Genomic DNA, 25,898 nt, shown 5'->3' on the forward strand with positions numbered 1-25,898 from the left:
TAGTCCGTCAGTTAGATCGTCCAAAACATCAAAGTTCTGGAGCCCAGGGGCTTGTGACGTCACTTCTAAGTAAGAATAGGCTACTTGCCTCGTAGTCAAATCAGCTTCTTAAAAAGATTTAAGAACTGTCAAAGCGAATTTCAACGTCTTGCTAATATCTTATACTTTTAAACGAGCAATTCTTGTATATTTATTTATTTATTTATTTATACCGACCGACGATCTCGGAAACCGCTCTAACGATTTCGCTGAAATTTGTTATGTGGGGATTTTCGGGGGTGAAAAATCGATCTAGCTTAGCCTTAGATCACGGAAAACGCGAATTTTCGAGTTTTCATGAGTTTTTCTTTCGCGTTAGTAAACGTAAAATATGGTCGTTAATTTCGCCGCGCGCGCATCGATTCCGCTTAGCTCAGTCGTACGAGGTCGGTCTAATGTACGCAGATAGATCGTAGGTGTCAGGGTTTCGAATCCCGGCCAGAAATTAAGTTTTTGTTTTTTTGTCTTTTTTTTTGTTTATAAGAGTTTTTTTTATCTAAAGACGTGATATATTAAAATAGAACCGCCCAGATATTGGAATTAATATGAAATCGAATGGAGTGACGGCACGGTCAACTCAGTTACTTTATATATTTTTACCTGACTTATTAAATAAAAATTCGATTTAAAAATAACTTCTATCCATGTTTTTCTTATATTCATCTGATGCTTTATTTCATGCATGGTATAAAATATTTTATTTTAAGTACTTACAGTCAAGTTCCCTATTGTATCTAGGCGTGACGTCACGCGAAACTTCAACGCACTGTATCGTCGTCATTTTTCGTTTACGAGAAAAAATAAAAAATACGTGTCTAAAATTCTTTGATAAACTAACTGACGGACTATTTAGTTTTTTTTTAGTCGTCTCGCCTATTCTAGTCCTTTTCGATTTTTGGCATACTTAGCAGGATTTCCTGCCCATCGTATTAATTTCAATTCCGTGTTTTCCTTTTCTCTAGTCTTATTCCATAGTTATCCATGTCCCTCATCATGATGTCGAATGACACTTTCAGGGGTTCCTTGAGTTTCTGCTCGTCCATGTGGGCTCGAGGCAATATCCTGTAGCGGCGGAGCATGTTGGCCATCATAGTCTTCATCGACATCATTGCGTAGTTGGATCCTGGGGACAATGAGCACAAATATATAACACAACTCGGATAGGTAACCGTACTTAACACACGGCATAGCGGATGTTATTTTTAATCAAGAACGGAGGAAGTGTACCTCTTTTTGCAGTAAACCGCAGCTCTTGGTTTTTTTAATTATTACTTTAAAAAATAAAAATGTGACGAATAGGTAATGATTACCGTATGGCGATTGCAACTGCCAATCCATTCAGATAAGAATCAGTAAATTAGGCGACAGGCGCAGAGAAAGAGAGAGAGAGACGGCGAAGAAAATTGTGACAGAAAACTGACCTAAACAATTCCTCATGGGCAGCGAGAAGGGCTGGAACTGCAGCGGGTGCTTGAGCGGCCCCTCCAGGAACCGCTCCGGCCGGAACTGCTCCGCGTCAGCTCCCCAGAAGCTGGGATTGTGGTGCGTCGCCCAGATGTTCAGTATCACTGACAGTCCATTCACTAAGGTTATGCCAGAAGCTATAAAATAAAATGTAAAAAGGTTATTCAATTACTCCTCTCTGTGTAAAACTTGAAATACTTTATTCATTAGTGCAACTAAATTAAGTTCAATCTAAAGGTTCTTACGTAATGTCACGTTATCGGTGACTTCTCTCGCCGTGACGGGTACGGGAGGATACAACCGTAACGTTTCTTTGACAACTGCCTCCAAATATTGAAGCTTTGGTAAATCTTCTACGGTCAAGTCACGGTCCGAGTCGCCAAATATCATGTCTAACCTGGTAAACAAAATCATGGAAATGTGAAATCATAATTTTAGCAGCAGCAGAGTTGAGGGATTATTGAATACAGCTAGAGATAGTACAAAAACAAATCGTAAAAACTGTGTTAAATTAATGAATTTGACTCTGGGTCCAGTATTATCGAGATAAAAAAATCAACTGTACTATGATCTTAATAAACGCTACGAATTTTCAAAAACTTCGTTCTCTCAGTTAAATATTAGGTACGTATAGCCTTTAGTGTGGAACAATAGGCACAACCAGAGCGAGTTTGACAAAACTGTTATTTATCAACACCGATATTCACGTTTAGAGGTTGAGCGGTGAATGACTTAAACTGGAAATCGGGTACCTAGTCTTGACACGAGGACAATGTTTTGTACTTTTTCTTAAGCGCGACCTTACGTATTTCTGTCTACCAGTACTGTTGCTGGGCTATTATTAGGCAGCCTTACTCATGGTGAAGTTTGTTCTGAACCTCGGGATGGCGAGCCAGCATGGCGGCGGCGAAGGAGGCGCCAACGGCGGAGGTGTCGGTGCCGGCCATCACGATCACCATCAGCTCCTCGCGCAGCTCCAGATCCGAGTACTTCTGCTGAAGCCGCCCGGAGGACTCGATCATCAGGTCTAAGAAAGTCTTTTCGCTGATTGCTGTAACAGGTTTTATAAACTGTTATTTTGCTCTGTAGTTAGATCATTTTGGCGCACCGCTAGTTCTCAGTTCGGGGCAAATACTTTTATTTTTCGAACCAAAAGGGTAAATTACAACTACTTATTGAGCCCCAAGGAGATTCAAACTAATGCACATGCCTATTTCCTGTCAGATATAAGGACTCACAGTAGAGTGAGTAACGGTAATATGTTTTTTTTTTTCAATGAATTTGATTAGGCAATACCTACGTGCCATTTCTCCTCGCTGAATCGCTTCTAGCTCTTTGCGTTTCCTTTGTATAATCTGCAAATAAAAATCTTATTAGTAGAGATCGGAAAAATTTGCGTCATTGCTCGCAATAATGTGGACATGTCTCCAAAATTAATCAAATAATTAATCGTTTAATTAATTTCTTACTTGACATATAATTTGATTCCTAGTCAATAAATACAAAAGTTTGTTAAAGTGTAGATTTATTAAACTAGTTCTTCTAGTTCTCTAGATATAAAACCTCCGTGGATTCACTTTTTCTTAACATATATATTTTGACATTTATAGTTGTCAAATTACAGTTGTATTTGCCGTACCTAAATTACGTACGTATCTTACCTAAACGGCAGCAAAATTTTGGTTGTAATAGAGAATTTACAGTCGTCAAATACTGTCCTATTAGCACACTCAATTAAGCCTATCTCGCGGGAAATAATTCGTGTATAGGCGAATTTTGGCATAGTTGTAGGGAATGGTGTTCTAATCCACATACTCAAAGTACTGATGGGTAGGGGAGGAGCTAACGGGTAGAGGGGGGTGTAAAGGTCCCTTTTTTAGTTTTTCGCAAATATTTTTGTATTTAACGTACAATTTATTTACCACCTACTGAATGGGGATGAACTAGAAGAGGCGATGGCATGGGCATTTCTCAGAAGGCGCGTTTTTCCGTGTCCGTGGCAAAAAACGTCAGAACGGACTGTTCTAAAAATCTGAATTAAATCAGGCATAATCTTTAGCCTCTGTTCTAATTGGTACACCTTAACATTATTTATTTATTATTTGTATGATATGAGTAATAAAATATTAAATGCGAAAAATGACCGTCGGTGGGCGTGTCCCGCACTCGGAATTTGCAAAACAAAAAATCATAACTCAAAATGGAGTTGTTGATCGCAGTTTTTATAGATATTCACGTATAAGGTATTAGTTAACCTATCATATTTTCTGTATAAAAATAATATGTTAGCTAAACTCATCGAATAAAGACAAATTTACCATGTGTCCCGGGCTAGTGACTGATTTCGGTGTAATTTTTTGAACATGACATTACTCTTACAAATTTGTAGATCAGGGACGTAGTAGCACAAATATAGTTAGTTTTAGCTATGTTTTAACCATTCAGTGTAGAGGAGATGCAGTACCGTTTTATAAAGGGGACTTTTTGGAGATTTCTCAGTCGTTCGCTGGGTTTGGTCCCATGTTTTTTAAGATTCGGTGGATCAATTTACTCCCACAGTTTAGATCCATTTGTCGTTATGTAAGGTACTAACAAATCCTTGAAAGTATGTTATTACGTCATTATAACATCTCCTCTGTATCATGCATGCTATTGCAGTTATCTCCAAAAAAGCTATGAAATTTGATATCAGTGGAGTTGATTTCAGTGGTTTCGGTGGATTTTTTGACCACCGATATCAAAAAAAGTGACCACCGACTTCGACTGCCACGTTGTAAACTGATTAAATGTCCATTATTTTCTAATATTTCATACTTAAATAGTAGGATATACCTTGTAAAAACATAGAACTATGTTTCTAAGCAAATTAAGCCACTCTGTGGGTACAAAATTCTCTACTCGATAATGACTAGCATATTACCATGTTAAATTTAGTAAAATTGCGCGATTATGAGCCTTTTTACATGACCTGTCATCGAATTAAAATGAAAAATATCATTAAATTGAATAATAAGTTATAAATTAAGTTGAAATGTGGAATAATGTATAAAAAATTGAATTCGGTGGGGCAAATTGATTACAGTGCCCATACATAATTTCGGTGATCTTAAAATGTCAGATTTCTTACAAACTATAAGGTTCTAATGGAGGCCTCCACCACCAATATTTTTTATATTTAGGCTAGATTTTAGTAAATTGACTGACGTATCAATAAAGTAGTAATTAAAAATCAGCACCGAAATCAGGCACTGAACGTCATCCCTGAGAACCGCCCGCATATTAAAGCCAGTGACAACCAACGATCCAGTGGCACCTGACTCCATTCTCAAAACTATATTTTGCCGATGCAAGACTGGGTGTGGGGTGCGATGCGGCTGCCGAAAAGCAGGAATTGCCTGCTCCAGTGTCTGTGGTGTATGCTCGGGATCATGCACTAACGGAGCTCTCATCGAAGTAGAGACGGAAGATAGTTAGGAATTTTATTTATGAATTTATCCCATCAAAGCAATACTGGGCGGTCGTGATGCTTTGCTCGTCAAGTCAGCTACAATGTGATCGGATCGCTGTGCGAGACAAACTGAGCGAGCGCTGCTGTAATGTCGTTCAACACCCCTGCTGGGGTGTGAGTAGCCCCATCCGCGCTGGGCGCTGTGAGGGCTGTATCTGGTCGCGCCCCATCCTTGTGGGGCGGTCTTACGTCGACGTTTTGAGGACGACTGGGATGAGCGAGCGCCGGCCGCGCGGTGGCTTATAAAGGGCTGCGCGCGCGCGGGGGATAAGTGCGTTTTCACATTATCCGATCCGATATCGGAAATAGGACCGATATCCCGTACATTTAAGGCACCGTCTTGGATTTTTGCCTTTGAAATCCTTCCGACATCCGATATCGGATCGGATAATGTGAAAACGCACTAAGGCGGGCTGCTAGTACCGGGCTTATTGAGGAGCGCTTATAGCTCATACTTTTACTACGCGCGTTGGTTTCTTTTTACGTTGCATTAAACACGTTTATGTGAAATAGTTTTTGAGTAAGAAGGGGGTCAAATGTGGCTCCAAACGGTTCGTGTAATATTACACACGGTGCTGCTTGTTACTTTTGTTACTTGAACCTGGCTTGACACGCTACCGCGTCTCTATAAGAATAAACGTATTGTTCATAAACAAATGAGTTTATTCCTTTATTGTCCATCTTTTCCCTTCCATATCTCATGAACGATTGGTCCCAGATAAAAAGTGTATAAGACTTTTTTGTAGAGAATTTTATGAAGATTACTTGTGTTTCAGAACATTTTTTGCTATGTGCCACAGTTTAAGAGTTATTCGCGAAAAACTAAAAAAAGGGACCTTTACACCCCCCTCCACCCGTTAGCTCCTCCCCTACCCATCAGTACTTTGAGTATGTGGATTAGAACACCATTCCCTACAACTATGCCAAAATTCGCCTATACACGAATTATTTCCGCCGACGGACAGTTAAATGTCTTCGTTAGGCGTGCTAAATAGACTTTTAGTAAAATAAAAAATATAATAAATAATCTGGACAGTATACCAGGAGAAATAGGTAAGCGTTTGCAAACTAAAATGAAAGCCGTCCTTGACAGAAATCCCGATTTTGAGGTTATCGCCCACAACTTAGAACAGAAAATAAACTCTGAATTATACTGGAATAAATAATATTCCTATAAAACTACTTAAGTGACAGTGACAGTGTCACGCGAATGTTGAAAATTTTTGAAATTATTAAATTATTATTATATATAACAGGAATAAGTGTGTTTTTCAGTGAAATTTCAAGGGATAAACATATAATGGAATGTCATAAATGTAGGAAAGTGCTGTCAAAAAAGGGATCGCACTTCCTTTGCCAGGGATGTCATGGAAATTTTCACAGGGCATGCGTTAAAGGTTTGGCCGCCGACCTCAAAGCCGGAAAGAACCGCATTTATTGTAATAACTGCGACGAAGGGGGCTCAGACACGGACGAACAAGGTGATGAGGAGCAAAACAACAACAATATTCTCAAGGATATTCAGAGAAAAGTAAGTATGATACCATCCTTTAAAAAACAACTAGATGAAATTAAAGCGAGCATGAGTCTGCTTTCCGACAAATATGACTCTCTTGTGTTTGAACATGAAGAATCGAAAGACAAAATTAACTCCCTTGAAAAAAATCTAACAGCTATAACCAATAAGTGAGTACATCTAGAAAAATGTAATATAGCTTTAGAGCAAAAAATTCATGACTATGAACAGTCGACTCGCCAGAATAACATAGAAATAGTAGGCGTAGAACAGTCGTCTGAGGAAAATACCAAAGAGATTGTCAACAAAATAAGCAACATACTACATGTCAATACCGAGGATATAGAATGGGTTAAGCGAAGACCGTCGAGAAAACCAGATGACAAGCACGCACCAATTACAGTCGGCTTTAAAAAGACTGGCACGGAAACCCGCGACACTTGGCTGGCGAAAAAACGCATGCTTAAGAACATCACCAGTAACACGATCACCGGAGGCGCGCTGAAGACAAAGATATTCATTAATGAAGATCTGACACCGACAACGCGAGCCCTGCTGTGGAATACTAAACACAAACTATTCGGAATATTTAAATTTATCTGGGTGTCCAACGGGAAAGTTTTGGTGAAAAAAACGGAAGATGACAAGGCTATATGGATCCGAGCTGAAACAGAAATAAGCAACCTGTTAAAAGGAAAGTGATTTCGATTTCTAGAAGTAAGGTTTTTATTTTATTTTTAATAGATAATGACTTTTACTTATAACAATGAACCGTACAAATGATATTACTGATATAATAACAAACTCCGCAGGTAAGACGGCCACTTATAGTAGTTTAGATAGCTGGTTCTATACTCTAACTGATAAGAACGACTTTCACTTGTTACATGTTAACATACGGTCACTAAAGAAAAATTTTTACGATTTACTTGTCACTTTAAATAATCATTTAGACGATTTAGATGTTATTGTCATAACTGAACCGAACATAAATTTTAACCTGCTTAACTTATACAAAATTAATGGATACAATATAAACAGTTATATTCGTGCGGGGCGAAGCGGGGGCGGAGTGCTCGTGTACTCGCGCGCCTCGCTGCTGGTGCGCCCGTGCGCGCCGCTGCAGGCCGCCGCCGCCGCCATGCGCGCAGCCGAGTGCGTCTCCATCACACTTAGCGACTGCTCACAGCCTGTTATTGTTATAGCCATATATAGACCACCTAGAATAAACCAACAAAATAAATTAAAACAATTTTTTTCAGAACTTCGAAATGTACTCATTAACATTCCTCAAAACACAAAAGCAGTCCTTTGTGGAGACTTAAACATCAATTTATTAAAAATGAACGATACGATTACCACTACGTACGAAAATATCTTATGTGAATATGGCTTTACAAGATGCATATCCCAAGTGACCCGAAGAGAAATCTTAATGGGAAATCTAGTAGAATCCTGCTTAGATCATATATATGTAAGAGCACCACTAGCATCGATAAACTCAGCAGTCATTGAACATAAACTATCAGATCACTATTATGTATCGGTTGCAGTGAAGTGGAGACACACTCACGATCACGGTGGCGACGGTGGGCAAAGCGCGTCCGCGGCCGCGCCCGCTCCGCGCAGAAGCGACGCCGACGCCGCCGCGGCGACACGCCTTGTGCTAGATAATAGACTAGTAAGAGAAAAATTACTATCAATAGATTTTAGCACACTTATGTCAATAGACTGTCCCATCAAACTTTACAACGGCATTAAAGAACTGTTCCAAAATATTTATAAAGAGTGTTATAAAACGCAGGTTAATAGGAAAACGAATAGAAACAATAAATTTTGGATAAACTCAAACCTAAAGAAAATGATTACTGAACGTGACAGATTATTTCAAATTTGGAGTAATGACCCAAAAGATATGTCAAAACGACTTATATTTACTAGGTACCGTAATAAATGTAATAAAGCCATTCTAAAAAGTAAAAACGAATATGATAAAAACAGCATAATATCATGTAACAAAAATATTAAAAAGATATGGGACAGGATAAACATAATGATGGGGAAGGAGAAACAGTCACTGGATAATACAATACTGACCAATATGGATGAAATAAATGTAAAAGAAATTTGTGATAAATTTGGAAGCACGTTGACAGTAGAGATAGAAAATATAAAACACTCTTGCAATAATAAATGGATGATAAGAGAAAATTATGTTCAGAAGTCAAATATGTGCATGAGATGGCAACCTGTATCTAGTGATTACGTTCACCGTATAATTAAAAACATGGATATTAATAAATCCCCAGGTAGCGATCTCATACGCATGTCCGACCTAAAAACAGTAGTAAATAATATAAGCCCACTATTAGCCAAACTAATCAACTCTTCTGTAAAACAACAAAAATTTCCAGCACATCTTAAACAAGCTATAGTACGTCCCATAAATAAGAAAGGAAGTTACAGTAATTATTCTAATTATAGACCTATTTCTATACTGTCTAGCGTCGACAAAATTATAGAGAAATGCATCACTAACCAAATTAGTAATTATCTGCACACTCACCGAATCTTAAACAGTAATCAACATGGATTCCAGAAACAAAAGAGTACAAACACACTATTGGCAACTTTTACTGATGAAATAAATAACTACTTGGCAGAAAAACAATTTGTAATAGCTATATTCTTCGATTTTAAAAAGGCTTTTGACACATTAGAGACTGATACTTTGTTACAAGCTATGGAAGAGTGCGGGGTGGGACGGCCGCTGAACCAATGGTTTCGCGACTACCTCACCGCGCGGTCCTTCCGCGTGAAAGTCGGGTCGACGCTAAGCGACGAGCAGGCTGTCCGCTGCGGAGTGCCGCAGGGCTCGGTCTGTGGGCCCCTCTGCTATCTGATGCATGTCAACAGCCTTTGCGGAGTACTGCGCCACTGCTCTGCGCACATGTTTGCGGACGACCTGTGCGCGCTACGCGCCGGCACCGACCTCGAACAAACATGCCGACTCGTTCAGGAGGACGTTGATGCCGTCGTCAAGTGGTCTCACGACAATGGTATTGTATTAAACGCCGAAAAGACTAAACTAATACTAATACATTCTCCTTACCTGATACCTTCAAACGTTACTCCATCCATTTTCACACATAGTTTTAATTGCTTTCATAATAGATTGATAGCTTGTAACTGTCAACCTATAGAAAGAGTAAAGAGCGTAACATACCTAGGCATGAAAATTGACGAAAACTTCTCCTGGACGTGCCATGTAGATCTCATTTGTAGCAAATTAAGAATTTTATTAAGTAAATTTTATCATCTTAGTCATAAAACCCCTATTCGCACGTTAAAATGCATTTATAATTCTTTTCCCCTCACTAGCTCGGAAACACGTGTTTTGTCCTTTAATACCAGCGGGTAAAAACGCATTTTATCCACTAGTGGGTAAAGTAATTTGACCTTGAATAAAGTCAAATTAACTGCTTTAAAATTGATAAATGTAGGTGAATCTAGTAATAAAGATGATTTACCACCTGTGGAACTACTGGAAGCAGTGATAAACGCATTTTTTGCGTTGTAGTTTCCTCGCTACAGTGAGGGGAAAAGTTTTGTGTTACACTCGGGTGCAAATGTATTTTACTTCTCGTGTGTTAAAAAACTCGCAAGTTCAGGATTCTATTCTCGAACCACTCGCTTCGCTCGTGGTTCAACTATAGAATCCTTTCACTTGCTCGTTTTTCAATTCCACACTCGGCGTTAAAATACAACTTTGCCCCCTTGTATAACAAATAACTATTAATAGACTCCATCATAAGCTACGGTCTTGACTGCTATGGCCTCACCTTTAAAACGAATATAGAAAAACTAGAGTCAATACAAACCCGTTTCCTCAAACTACTTGTTAGCAAAAAAGTCAGAAACAATTGCAAAAAAGATTACAAACAATTATTCAAAACATGCAAAATTTTACCTGTGTCATTAAAGCTTAAATATATGTTAGCTTTGAGGAACCATGGCAATCAAGACCTTATTGAACAAGTTAACCATAGCCATAACACCAGAGCCGTATCAGCAGGCAAATATGTAGTTCCTAGAGTGTCGAATTACTACGGTGATAGGACACTTAAAAAACGCATACCCTACTTACTGAACTCATTGCCAAGTGACATAACACAGGAACAAAACAAAAATACCTTCAAAAGATGGCTAAAAAAGTATCTCTTAGAAACTCTATAAGGGATCGTCTTCCTGCATTTATGTTTATGTTATTTTAATGTTTCTCAAATGTGAATTTTGATGATATCTGATTGTTAACCTTAGAATTATTTGATTTCTTGACTCCACAGTCAAACTTATAACTTAGTTTTGTGGAGCACTGTATATATTTTATACCATTGTTACCTTTTATTATAATAATTAAATAAATAAATAAATAATAATAAGTTTGCCCCATTAAAATCAGTGATTTGCGATCGGAGTTTTTCAGCACTTAAGTATGTTTTTGATGTAAAAAGAAATAGGCTGACTGCTGAAAATTTGGAAAAAAATCTGATTACTTTTTTTAATAAATCTATACTTTAACAAACTTTTGTATTTATTGACAAGGAATCAAATTATATGTCAAGTAAGAAATTAATTAAATGATTAATTATTTGATTAATTTTGGAGACATGTCCACATTATTGCGAGAAATGACGCAAATTTTTCCGATCTCTGCTTATTAGTATAGGTAAAATAAAGTATGATGAAATCATGTTTTTATATAATTTAGTCTAAAATTAAGGAATACCTCAACATAGAGAATGGATTTTGATTTTTCAGACATTATTCTTTCTTACGTGTAAAGCTAAGTATAAAGACATCCTGTCTTTACATTTAGTTGTTACAATTATCATTGGTTTAAGGCCAGACATACTTCGCCTTATGAACACTCTTACCCTTATTGACCTGAACTGATGTCGACGTGTAAATATCTAAGAAAACTTGTTGTCAAGAAAGAAGGTAGCCCAGGACATTAGAACAGTGTTGGCCGTAATCGTCAATTGCCATTAACCATTAATCAATTGCATTGGCCATTGATTTCGCAATTAATCAATTGCATTAATGGTAATTGCAATTAAATGTAATGGCCATTGAATTTTGCGAAGTTTAATGCCACTGATTGTCAATGCAATTGTCTGATTAATGCAATTAAAGTTAATAAAAAAAAATAATGATCATTGATTTCATTTGCAATTATGTTTAATGCAATTAATTTATTTTTTTCATGATACTACTATTTTATTTAAAGTATTTAAAAATTATAAATCATATGAAAACAAACTTCTGTGAGTCAATAAGGCCCAGCAGAATGACCCGTCCTAAACCCTGGCAGTGCCTAGAGGAACTCAGGTTTGGCGCGACATAGACACACGCTGTTTTCGTCATCCGACTCGTCTTGATGAGTACTTGGGTGAGCAGTACCTACTCGTAAGATAGAGCTGATGCTCAACCCTGGCTGTACCTAAGGGAACTCGGGTTTGGTGCAATATAGGCAAACGCAGTTTTCGTCATCAGACTCGTCTTGATGAGTACTTGAGTGAGCAGTACCCAAGATAGAGCTGATGTTCCCCTATGTGCAGTCAGGGTTCAGCTTCAGCTCTATCTTGGGTACTGTTCACCCAAATACTCATCAAGGCGAGTTGGATGACGAAAACGGCTTGTTTTTATATTGCACTAAACCTGAGTTCCACTAGGTACAACCACAACTAGGGTTCACGAAGAGCAGTATAGAAATCTCAAAATAAATACCTACCTACTTAAAACTATTATACGTTTCGTCTTTTTAAAATTACACATTTTATTTTCGTTAATTGTTAATTGTCAATGACACTTTCAATTTACATTAGCAATTAATTTAATTTTTAATGGTTTGTGTAGCGATTAGCCATTAATCCTTTTCAATTGTTAATTTTTCGAAATGCATTAACGTTAATGGCAATTGGTGTTAATTGCAATTAACAATTAATTTTCCGTCAATTGTCAATGGTTAATGGCAATTAACGTTTTCAATGGTTAATTTTTAATAGTTAATTGCATTGACGTTCGGCCAACACTGCCTTACAATACATAATATACCTAATGTGTAAATTTATTACGGGCGAACATGTAAAATATTTAACGGTGGTTAAAATGTTCGCTAATAAGTATATTTTATGAGATTCCTTTAGCAAGCAATGTAAAGTAACACACGAGACATTGTACTTACTGCTAGTTGTCAGAAGTGTTACTTTAAAAAAACTTCTTAAATAATCATTACAGTTATTAAACGAATAAATAACACGTCTGGTTTAATTGTTTGCCCGTATTAAATTTAAAAATTTACACACTGTATACTAATAAAAAGTGTGGAAGTGTTTAGTAAAAGGTACCATTTCACGATCTTTGTTTCAGACTTTTCAAAGTTACATCCATTATTGTGGAATCGCTAAATAGTTCCTGTGCGACAAAGTTTGGTAGTCAGGGTACTATACCATTTCACGACATGTTAGGCACCCCACAGATAATAGGTACCTCAAGCCCCCCGTAGGCCCCGCTACAAATAAATACATTAGTTTATTTGAGTAACTTATGTCTGTCTGTAGTAACCTAAATCGTTTTCATATATATGACTACGATTTAGGTACAGACATTTTTTTTGACGGAGGTATAATACTTTCATCGTAAAAATTTTTTTACGAACTAGTGGTAACTAGGCCTTTATTTTTTGTTTAAAATGTTTGATTTGTTGAATCACAATATTTGGTAATAATAATTTTAGGCATTTCTTTTCAAGCGGTGTAATCAGGGCCGGATTAAGGGTAAAGCGAGTGGAGCGGCCGCTCTAGGCGCCACATGGTAAGGGAGCGCCAAAATCGAGAATGTGGAAAAATCCATACAAAAAAATTATACATTGTGTGGGCGCGCACATATTTATCACAAAATTTCGAGATGAGTCGGGAATTAATCCAGCTATTGAAAATCTAGATTTGTAATTTAGATTAAGTGGAAAGTTGCACCGCATTGCCAACATATACCAACAATCATAAGGGTGCTGTTGCTAGGGCGCCGTAAAGGAGGATTCTGGCCCTTGACGAATCACATTGTTGTGCGGCCGAACGAGAAAGTTACGTCGTTATCCAAATACAAAAATGTAGTCTATCCTCATAAAGCCAAAGGCGCAAAACGTCTCAGAGAGGCGCAATTTTGTAAGTCACAGGAGATGATGAGCGAACTTCAAAGGACTAAGATCTCGATGGGCACTTAGTGGCAAAATACCCAAATGGGCATCCCGACGGTGACGATCGAGTTCGTAGTTAATATCTTAGTTATAACTCTTAGTATCATAAAAATAATACTGATGGCGAAATATAAGGCCTAAAAGTCGGGATCATAGGCGCCCTGTGAAGTCAAAATACCCCAAAATATGCCAAAGACCGCAGCTCTGCAGTTGATCAAAGTTTGGAAACTCGCTGCTTCCCCGCTAGCGGATTGAATTTTAATCAAAGAGGATCGAGTATTATAGAGAGTTATTGTCGAAGTTTTAAAATGTGTAATTACAGTGCATTGACCAGCATTGACTGCCATCGCTTGACACAGGCTTAAAACTTTTGAACCTCAGTTTTGACAATTTGGCCCATATTCTTAGCTTGATATGTTTTAAAATGTCAAATATTAATATTAGCGCCATCTAGCTGAGCGTACCCCAAAGGTGTAATGCCATCTAGGCCACCGTACCTTTTTCTGTATGGTACTGAGGTACGTTTTTTTCTTAGACTTTATCTGTCTATACGGAGTTGTTGGTTTTAATAAATTGCGTCAATAGGAAAAAAAATCGCGCTCGCTTCGCTCGTGCTTACTATTTGTCAGTTCTGTTTTAGAACGTTACTTAGGATAAATTCCGCGCTGGCAGCGCTCGCGTTTTCAAATCTGCTTTCCTGACTTGGCCACTAATAGTACTCAATTTTGTTTGTTATTTTATGTACATGATGATATCCACGTTGCCCCACGTAACGTTACTAGGGTACGACTGAGACAGTTCAACCCTTGTCCCTTTCGTACTCTGTATGATGAAATCCATAAATAGTCTGTATACAGACTATTAATTACGGAATTACTATGAAAAAAATTTCGCGCTCGCTACGCTTGCGATTTTTTTACGTCGTGAAACTTCTTCGCAAGGGCGCTGAAACTCAAACTCGCTCTACCCTGATCGAGTGCACGGGCCAGCGCTGGGTGTAATTAACTAATTATATAGGTACTTATTTCAGCTGGTTCCATCATTAGTGCTAATCAGTTAAAAAACGATCAAGAGTTTTCTTACATCGATAGATATTTATTATTCTTTTACTACTTATTGACTTAGGAATTGTATCCATCTACTTATCGTAGTTAGTTTTTATCAAAACAATAGCGTAAAATAAAGAAAAAGTTTTGTGGTTCATAAATTTCACGATATAGGTACATATGAAATGGAATTGAAAAAAATACATCCCCGAAAAATCTTTCGATTCAGTGACTAAAAAATAAATTGGCGTCGTACTTGACAGAGGTGCTTCTAATAATTAGTTAAATACCTACATGTTCCACTCCAACATACCTTAACTTTAGTTATCGACTAAATCGTGAAATGGTACCCATTTGAATAGGCTAGTTTCCTACTAGTCAAATCAGCTTCTTTTTAAGAACTGTTTACAAAACGATTTGCTAATCGGAATTACTATGAAATACTGAGGTGTGACGACACGGTCAATTCATTTACTGTATATCTTTCTCTTTGACATCAAATAGAAATTATGTTTAAACATAACTACTGTCCATATTTTTCTACTAATTATGTGGTGCTTTATTTCGTGCACTGCATAAATTATTTTATTTTAAGTATATAGGAAACTAGCCTATTTCATGTATCATACGACAGAAAAAATTATGACCAAAGTGCGTAATATTTATGGGAAATATATTATGTTATAGGTATTGCCATTATGTCCTTAATACTCGTATTGCCATGTGATAAAAAAGTTACGCCTACTTTTTAGAGCTACGAATTACCTGCGAAATGGTACCTTTCCATAGTAACTCCCACACGTACGTTAGATTAAGTAAATAATAGTACCTCGTCAACAAAGCTATGTATGTTCTGTCTGTGGTAGACAAACTCCTTGTACCTCGGCAGGTGCTGGTAGACGAAGTCCGGATACAGCCACGGAGACGTCATCCTCTTGGCCACCTCTTGCGACAACCAGTCGAAAGCGAGGAGAAAACGGTGCTCTGGGTTCTTTTGACTGTTCAAGGCAATGCCCAAAGTTGTCTCTATAAAGATAATATTATAATTTATCAAAAAAATATTTTTGTTGTTTGATAAGTATTACACGTAGCTTCGACGATTTAATACTGGACTGACAAAGCCCATACAAAAAACGTACCCCTGAAATGTACGGGCCTTTTAGGCTTAAAACTAGACGGTACTGTTTCGCAGTGTCGAAATGGCCAAAATCATATTTTCTCCAAATAAGTTTGCATGTTTTTATTTTTAATTTATAAGAAAATGACATGTATATTTATTTTAATAAGTATCATGATATCACGTCAATACACATTTTGAAAAAATAAATTTGCAGGCACCATCAGTGTAGTTCGGCGCTAAAAAATTGAGGTACGATTCTCAGTATGAAGATTGAAAATCCTACATAAATCATCCTTGATTTGAAGTAACTGTTAATTTTTTTATTAAGTGATACCTATACGAGTAGGTACCTACATACAGGGCTGACGATGAAATAGTTAGTTAGAACCCCGTATACATTTTTATGCACGAGTACTAAACGAAGGTACTTTTGCTGGCTGTACTCACTCGAGGACAATCAAACAATTGTATGTTAATTATTTAAGCTGAAAAGTATTTAAAAATAAATATAATATTGTTATAGGTATTAAGTTTTATATATAGGTATTTATAACTACCTAATTTTATATTTTCATACAGCGTCAACATACATCTAAAGGCTAAATAACTTGATACACCTCATTAAAAAATTAAAAAGTGTAGTAATTATCCCTTTTCATGCCATTTTCCAAATAAGGCCTAAATGCCTAGTAGTGGGCTAGTACTTAGTGGTAAAAAGGCAAAGTTTTCTAAAAGGCATATACATATGTAAATAAGGCTGCGTTTGCTGTCCCAAGTAATACTAACTAGGTACTTAAATAAAATTGATTTAAACTTTCACGATTATTACACATAATTATTTTTTAAATCGGGACTTTACTTGGGGGGAGTCGGGGTCGGGAGTCTTCTCCGAGACCACGGGGACAACGCCGTCCCTGTAATGTTGGAGGTCAGTTTAATATGTAGGTAATACGCGATTAAGTCCCGAATTTAAAAATAATTATGTGAAATAAAATTCTCGATTGTAGATAAGTAACTATGTATGTAATTATGATATTTTAAGCCTTCACATCGGTTATTATTTACTTTTTAAACTATTACTATTCCTACTTAAGAACTTACCACAAACGGAATCGAAGGTGTAAGTGTTAAAATATCTCCAAACGGAGAAGTCCTCGCCTCCAGCCATCCGCTCCATCATGTCAGCCATTATCATGCTTTGTTTATTAAACACTTTTACAAATTGGTTCAGATTCTTCATACTAAAGACTGGAGCTAAAATTTTGCGCCGAGGCCGCCATATGTCAACTGAAATTAATAAACAAGAGATAGGGTAAATTGCTAGTTAGAGGCCCTTCCATAAAAATGTACTCTCAAGTATGTATTAAGTATATTTGAAAAACAACATTAATTGGCCATATGTTAAGAGAATTCCTTTTTAGTATATGGTGGTCAGTTATTGGACGCTGGCCAGTTTTTGGTAATTTCACTTACGAGAGGTTCATCAATTCAGAATGAGATTATCGTTACAAAATGTGTATGGTGTGCAATAATAGTTATTTGTTTTACAAGGGGGAAAAGTTGTTGTTTAACCGCACGTGCCAACATTGATACCCGAGCAAACGAAAGATTCAAATATTGAACCACGAGTAGAGTAGAGAATCTTGAGTGTTGTGAGGGTTTCAAGGCACCAAGGTTAAACAAACTTTGCCACCGAATGAAACTCAAAATTGTTTACCACACCAACACGAACAAAATACTGACTATTAAACAATTATAAACAATAACATCAATTTATTCAATATTTATGATTCAAAATCATCATTTACAGGTAAATCTAGCTTAACCCTTAAATGCATGAATTTTTCTTTAAACGAGATATTAATATATGTGATAGACAATGGTTTTCTGACTCTGGGAAAAATAATAAAAAAATATTTAATATCGATTTTAATACTAAATCAGTGTTAGAAGTTAAATAGGCCAAAACTTATTTATATAAATATATAATTATTGGTAAGTTTTATTTGTAAAGTTTGACTACTATTAGAAAGGTAGACTATTTGTGAAACCCCCATGAAAAAATGTTTAAACATAAACTAATTACTAACTCCGAAAAAATCTGCCTAAATCACATACTATAAATCGCCATCATCCTGTTTTTTCGCACTTTTCCGCCATTTCATCTTTATCTTTAAATAATAAATAGTAAATCATAATATTATTTAATTTATTTAATTATTTACTAAATAATAATAAATACTGAATAATAATTAAGCTATAAATGTGATTTTGGATAGCTACATATTGAGTCACAAATTATATATGATGCATATATACATCACCATGCATTTAAGGGTTACAAGTTAAAATTTGTATGAAATTACTTTGCACTCTTGTGGATAAAATGCAATTTTGCTATCTGTTTTCGAATAGCAAAGAGAGCCTTTACCAGTTGGTGTGGTGAAAATGAATTTTGTTTACCTGGAGCAAATATGCTGCCGTTCCCAATTACTGTGCGAATGAATTGAGTCACGTAGCCTTTCTCCATGGAATGCTTCAATATGACTTCGGAAGTGTCCGGATCCGCAACAACTGTAGAGTTAATATTACGTATTTAATTTTTTAGATGATTTTACCTATTATTTATGTACTTATTCCAGAGTTAAAGTTCGTTATAGATACATTTTTAGTAAAAAAAAGTTGTAGGTACAAGCTACTAACACTCATGGCGACATTTAAAAACCGCTAACACAATTAAGTACCTATAAACTGAAATAGATACCATACACTAAAGAAAAAGCGATCAAGCCCACTGGTGGCGAAGCCCTTAGAGTTGGTCAAAGGCGCCTAGCCTTCAGAGATAACATACACTAGAGAAATTTCGACGGGTACCTCGGCGGTCGGGGTGGTGTAACGGTTTTAGCACGTCAGCCGCGTTAGCTGGAGACCCGGGTTTGATTCCCGGCTTCGCAACCAGTGGGCTTGATCGCTTTTTCTTTAGTGTATGGTATCTATTTCAGTTTATGGTATCTATTTCAGTTACTACTTTAAAAAAAACGAATAAAAAAAAAAAATTAATAAAATAATTTGATTCATTCCCTACAAAAATTAAGTATGTTTTGTTTTACAGTAAGACTTCCTAAGGATAATACATGATCTGTGTCATCAAAATATTGCTTTGTCATCCGAATTAACATAAGCACGTGTTAAAAAATCTGAAGAGGGAAGTAGGGTAGGTGTCTAGGTGATCATTAATTTGCAAGATTCAACCCGCACAAACATATACACGACAAGTTATAAAAAAACCTGTTAATAAAAGTATAAAACTTACTTATATAAAGCTTGTTCACGTTCCAACATGATGTAACGCCGCCATTTAGAATGGCCAGTTTACCTAGAGTTTTAAACCAAACTCCCGTCTCTGAAATATAGAAGATACTTATTTAATACTATATTAATTTACATTTATTAAAAATAAAATGCCTGAGAGGCGGCATTTTTAAAGTTTATAAAAATACATAGAAAACACGTACATACTTTTTTTGACGACCGGTCTGGCGCAGTCGGTAGTGACCCTGCCTGCTGCGCCGCGGTCCCAGGTTCGAATCCCGGTAAGGGCATTTATTTGTGTGATGAGCACAGATATTTGTTCCTGAGTCATGGATGTTTTCTATGTGTATAAGTATTTATATATTATGTATATCGTTGTCTGAGTACCCACAACACAAGCCTTCTTGAGCTTACCGTGGGCCTCAGTCAATCTGTGTAAGAATGTTCTATAATATTTATTTATACTTATATAAGGTACCTACAGTAAGCTACATGCAGAGCACGAACTAACGAATTTCTATGCATGTGACGTAGGTATGGTAGTAGATGCGTAAAAATTATGTATTTTTAATGTTGTTAAATGTTTTAGCATTAAACAATACGTGATAAAATATTATAAATTTTAAACTAGTGTCAAGAAGTTGTCAGTATAGGATTTCTTTTGTAATTGCTGCGGCAACACCAAAGTCACGGTTTGAATGATTTCGTCAACGTATACTGTGGTGTCCGACGCAAGCAACGAACAATATTTTATTCTATCCACTTTAGGCGCCTGCTGTACTTGAAAAGCAAAATTCACTACAAAAACAGCACTTTTTTTGTAGCATAAGTATTCCAGATATTTCCGCTGATTTGTAAAACATGCTGAGTAATTACACTTGTTTTGGATCTCGTGCTAGTTTTAAGGGCCTCCGCTATCTGACGCGGATTACCCAGAACGCACGCCCGTCTAACTTCTAAGTACATAATAATAAATTGTATGAATAGCGCTAAATGGCGCGGGCGCATGCGATGGACTTCACTTCACCTTCACCCGCGAGCGTGCGAACGCGGCGGGCGTCCGCGCCAGCTAGCGGAGGCCCTAAGCCATTTAGCATAACATTAATTTCATGATTTTCTACGAAATCTGTTTGGTATAAAGTAAAATAAATCTTGTAACTGTTTTACTTAACAATTGGCTAACAGCTCTAATGCGAGCTGGCGCAGTCGGTAGGATTTTTCTACTATTAAGCACTAAATATATTTTCACATTTGCAAGATGAAAGATAATCAGTATTGAAACCACTTGATTTACACAAATGAGGATATTTGAAATATTCACGAACATTTCCTGTTGGTAGGAGTATTGACATAGAAAGGAAGGATTAGTCAATTATCTTTTGGTGGTGGAGTAATTGTAATACGAATACGATATGCTCGATGTGCAACTTTAACTGTTTTACTGGTCGCATCCTCGCTGATCTTTTCTTGAAACCTGTTTGTTGACTTTGGATATCCTCTGGGAGCTCCAAAATAGATACGTGTAGTAAGAATAATGTAATATGTAATAATAATAAATTTAATATTTAATTGATGCAATAATTGTACAGTAGATACCTAGGCGTCATCCATATATTACGTCACAGTGTAGGGGGGGGTCATACTAAATGTGACAATCCCTGTTAAAGGGATACAAAAAAGCGTGACATAGGGGGGAGGGGTCCAAAAACCTGAAATTTGGTGTGACGTAATATGTGGATGATCCCCTATAAGATATGTAGAAATAAGTACCAATTGTGACCTGTAATATGTTATTACCAATAAATGATGTCTATGTCTATGTCAAGCGAGTCGTCGCCTCCGCCGGGCAACGTACCTTTTTATAACTGTAACTATCTACTATCTTAATTATTTCGTGGATTCTTCTTTATTATGTTTTTATAAGTTTTCCTAATAGCGGAATCATTCTTTGGCGCAGATTTCCTATTTTTTATTTTTCTTGCATACAAATTCTCACGATACTTTTGTTTTTACCTACTTAAGTGTTGTGTTGTCCGGAAATGAGATGAAAATTTCAAAAGACAGTGAATGCGTTTTACAGGAAATATCGCATAATAACGTATTTTATACAGAAAAATAAATTCTGCACTTCCACTTCCATTTGACACTGCCAATTGCACTTTTTCTTAGGCCCACTTGCACCAACCACTTAACTCAGGGTTAGATGGGCTGTCAACTGTCAAATTCCATATAAAATGGTGGGTTAACCCTCCATTTTCGTTGGTGCAAGTGGCCCTTAGACACTCACAATGGCACTTGTTGGGGGTTTACGCTTATAATTATTGTTCAGGCTTTTTTATCCCCATATTTTTTTTCTCTGTTAAAATGTCAGACTTTGGACAGTTAATTTTTGATATTTTAATTCACTACAACTTGAGCCTAAACCAAAAAAATATGATATAAATATTTATAAATTTATACTTCTTTGAGTTACATTTTCAGTGCATTTTTTACTTCCCATTTGAACATTTTTGTAAATGTAGTTTAGTACAAATTTTAAAAATTAATTAAAATTAGATTGTTCGATGGATGATATTTCAGCATCCATACTAATACTATAAATGGGAAAGTGTGTGTGTCTGTATGTTTGTCCGTCTTTGAAAGGATGGAGAGTGACATAGGCTACTTTTTGTCTCTTGCTAACCCCCCAATTTCGTTTAATGGGGGTGGAAGTTGGTATGAAGCATTCCGCAATTTTCGAATTTAACGTGAGTGAAGCCGCGGGCAAAAGCTAGTATAAAATAAATATAGTTTTGAATGCCATACTCATCCGTTTTGCAGGGGGGCAAATTTTTTGTTTAATCAGAATCACTTATTTTACGAGCAAGTGAAAGATATAAAACCCTAAAAAGGAGAGAAAAATTATGACGAAAGTACGACCAAACTTACTACTAGCATCAGAATTCTTCATCAGAATAGTATGCCCAATAATAGGGTGCATGTAACCACTAGCGGGTAGCTCCCTTTTGATCTTGTAAATTATCCGCCGCTGCCATCTGTAGTACACAACACCTGATATCACAGCAACCAATAACAGCGACCAAAACATTGTCCCAGCGTAACCACTTCCGTCACTAGATCCTATATAGACTCGGCACTTGGTAAAAAAAACAGCGTGAACTGCGGTTATATTACATCGCGCATTGTTTAAATACAAGCGCCTAGTAGGTACTAATTAATATATGGATCGGCAAGGTTGGGGGCAAAGTTGTTGTTAAAAACTGCCTCTGATTTGCAAGGTGGACTACGAAAACGAAGTGACCACAACTACAATTTTAGCTTCTCTAAAAAGTCTATGTAGGGAAAACTTTGCGATGACTTAGAAAGGATCATTTTTGATGTAGTTTTCAGTAAAAGTTTTTACTAAACTTTACTTTTTCATTTAGAAGTATTTTCATATTTATTGGAGGGTTCAAAAGTTAAGATTTTTCTTCGTTGGATTTTGAAGAGACTATTTCTTTGCTTAAAAATGCTCTTGCAGACCTTCATGACATGGCACACATCTATTTTAAAAATTCCTTCACTTTTTGTTTTTCCTTTTCCCGATAACTCAATCGAGTAAATATCTGATTTAAAAAGCATTTCGTATTCTTTAATAATAAATAATAATAAATATTGGGGACACCTTACACAGATCAACTTAGCCCCAAACTAAGCAAAGCTTGTACTATGGGTGCTAAGCGACGATATACATACTTAAATAGATAAATACATACTTATATACATAGAAAACATCCATGACTCAGGAACAAATATCTGTGCTCATCACACAAATAAATGCCCTTACCGGGATTCGAACCCAGGACCGCGGCTTAGCAGACAGGGTCACTACCGACTGAGCCAGACCGGTCGTCGAAATAACATTTATAAAAAAAAAAAATTTATCCAGATGTTGTTTTTAATAAAACAAATATTACTATCCAGTGCAATTAGATCAGTCAAATCAGTCAGGCCAGTTCGTGGCGAGTTGTTTGAGAGCCGAGATAATGCAAGTAGTAAACCCACATAAAACAATGTCGATATGTCTCGGCTCGCTTCGTGAAAGACAATGGGAAACTGATAACTCGAACTCAAGCGTTGGCTGGGACCCCTTTCTCAAAACTGAAAGTTATTAAGCGCAAGTCTCTTTCTAACTTGTCATATTAGACATTGACTACCCCTTGTAAATTGTAACTTGTAGCTTCGAGAAATGGGCCACTAGTCGTCACTTTGGTTGGACCCAACTATAGGCAAGCGTTCGGTTTTTTGTGTCCGGTATCACTTTTATCCAATTTCTACATCCCACAGCCTCTCACATCGTGTTGCTTTTGATCTTTAGATGTAGCTATTTGTGTGGGCCCAAATTGTATACTGGTTTCTTATCCAATAGCCCACAGACCCCACAGTACGTAGTTCTCGCTTTCACCCAGGTAACATTACCCGGTTCATTTTAGATTCCCTATACTCTCATGCTGCATCTACCATCGGCAACACTGTTACTTAGCTGTATATTTGTAATCCTCATTACAAGAGGATAAAGTCTCTCTCTTCTTCTGGCCATTTTTATTTGGGGTCGGCTCTCCTAATAAGTTTTCCCTAGTTATACTGGTCGGTAAACTCCGGTTCCGTGCATGCCTCCCAAAGGTCAACACGATTGTTCCGTGATGTAATTTCATGAAATAGGTACCAAAATATAATTTCATTCGATTATAACACCTAGGAGATAAAATCGGTCTCAAAATTTTAGTTTGGATTCCGTAGGTAAGTAATTATTTTTTTATCACTTTGTATGAAATAAGGGTAACGGAATGGAGAGAGAGAGAGAGACTAAACTGTAGGTACGATGTTTTAAGAATTAAGATATATTTTTTTGTGCACATTATCCCATACGATATCGGATGTAGGATGTCAAAGATGGCGCCTTTAATATCTATGACATCGGCCTTACATCCGATATCGGATCGGATAATGTGAACACGTACTTAGATGAGCATTTGTTTATAACTTTGTTCAGGCATTCCGACCGTGAACGTGACTCCTAGTGACGTTTTAACATTCTTTCATAACTATTACAGTACCCGGACTCTTAATGTCAAGGCCAAAGGGATAATATATTACAGTAGGTGTACCCTTGTTTATTTAACGTATTGTTTATCTGTTATAATCAGAGATCGGATTTTTGTGCGTCATCTCATACTAAAAGTCATTAAAATGACGTAGTCACTAAGAATGTCGCAAATTTGTCCGATCTCTGGTTATAAAATAAAATAAAAAAATAAAATTCATTTATTTCGGACAATTAAAATCCATATCGTATTACATTAAATATTAAATAAAATAAAATTTACAATTAACAATTTACAATACATTACATTATATAATATTAAATTATAGTTATATTCAATTAAATTAAGTTATATTAAATTAAATTTATTTATTTGGCTCACATGCATGGAGCACCAATGCCTCAAAAGGCAACTGTCCCATCGACTGGCTACTACAGTTAGAGGCTGTGGCGGCTACCCCGGACCCTGCCGAGCATCGCGGCACAACGCTTGCGAAGTGTGGCATGAAATCCATCAACACTAGCGTCAGCAAACATACCGGACGCACTACAGTACCGCGGCAGCCGCAACAGCACCCTAAACGCATCGTGTATTGGACCCGCAGAGCACTTAGCGAACGCTGAGTATATCTTGTCCATAGGCTACAGGTAGGGATTGCAATCCGGTCTGATATCCAATCTGGCCGGATCCGGCCGGATTGGCCTTGAGGATTAAAAGTACCCAAATAGTAACTTTTCTTGTATGTTTTCAGCATAATATGAGAAATATTACGGTATTTTGCTTCACGATTAATAAACCAAAAGTTGAAAGCTTAGAAATCAACATTTTTACCAGGTAACAAGTAAATTTTACTAAAATAATCAGTCGCAAATAAAATTCTTTCGTTCTTTTTAAACTTTCATAGGATAACAAAATTATTTTTACTGTATTGTTTTACAGTAATACCTATAGAGCTTTTAAGATACAATTAAGAACGGACATTACCTACATGCATTATGAGATAACTATTTAAAAAAACCGGCCAAGAGCGTGTCGGGCCACGCTCAGTGTAGGGTTCCGTAGTTTTTCGTATTTTTCTCAAAAACTACTGAACCTATCAAGTTCAAAACAATTTTCCTAGAAAGTATTTATAAAGTTCTACTTTTGTGATTTTTTTCATATTTTTTAAACATATGGTTCAAAAGTTAGAGGGGGGACGCACTTTTTTTTCCTTTAGGAGTGATTATTTCCGAAAATATTAATATTATCAAAAAACGGTCTTAGTAAACCCTTATTCATTTTTAAATACCTATCCAACAATATATGACACGTTGGGGTTGGAATGAAAAATATCAGCCCCCACTTTACATGTACGGGGGGGTACCCTAATAAAACATTTTTTTCCATTTTTTATTTTTGCACTTTGTTGGCGTGATTGATATACGTATTGGTACCAAATTTCAGCTTTCTAGTGCTTACGGTTACTGAGATTATCCGCGGACGGACGGACGGACGGACGGACGGACGGACGGACGGACGGACGGACAGACAGACATGGCGAAACTATAAGGG

The 25,898-nt window shown here is 36.7% G+C and overlaps 1 protein-coding gene across 1 annotated transcript; it reads right to left on the minus strand.

Annotated features, from left to right (window-relative positions):
• Positions 1-792: 792 nt before the first annotated feature.
• On the minus strand, positions 793-22,412 carry LOC125242678 (cytochrome P450 4V2-like). The gene is made up of 10 exons (XM_048151533.1): positions 22,192-22,412; positions 19,265-19,354; positions 18,415-18,525; positions 17,053-17,238; positions 15,661-15,857; positions 2,804-2,858; positions 2,359-2,554; positions 1,749-1,900; positions 1,461-1,640; positions 793-1,162 (listed from the first exon to the last, which is right to left on the minus strand). Exons 1-10 carry the CDS (start codon positions 22,349-22,351, stop codon positions 975-977), a joined length of 1,515 nt encoding a protein of 504 aa, XP_048007490.1. The 5' UTR covers positions 22,352-22,412; the 3' UTR covers positions 793-974.
• Between the last annotated feature and the right edge of the window lie 3,486 nt (positions 22,413-25,898).

This window comes from Leguminivora glycinivorella, chromosome 3 (genome assembly GCF_023078275.1).
Source record: "Leguminivora glycinivorella isolate SPB_JAAS2020 chromosome 3, LegGlyc_1.1, whole genome shotgun sequence".
NCBI lineage: Eukaryota > Metazoa > Arthropoda > Insecta > Lepidoptera > Tortricidae > Leguminivora > Leguminivora glycinivorella.

Coding starts and splice junctions, on each gene's coding strand:
- LOC125242678 (XM_048151533.1), bottom strand. CDS start 22,351: ATGTTTTGGTCGCTGTTATTGGTTGCTGTGATATCAGGTGTTGTGTAC. Junction 17,239..18,414: donor CGGCAGCATATTTGCTCCAG/GTAAACAAAATT, acceptor TATTAATTTCAG/TTGACATATGGCGGCCTCGG. Junction 2,859..15,660: donor TACATAGCTTTGTTGACGAG/GTACTATTATTT, acceptor TTTTATTTGCAG/ATTATACAAAGGAAACGCAA.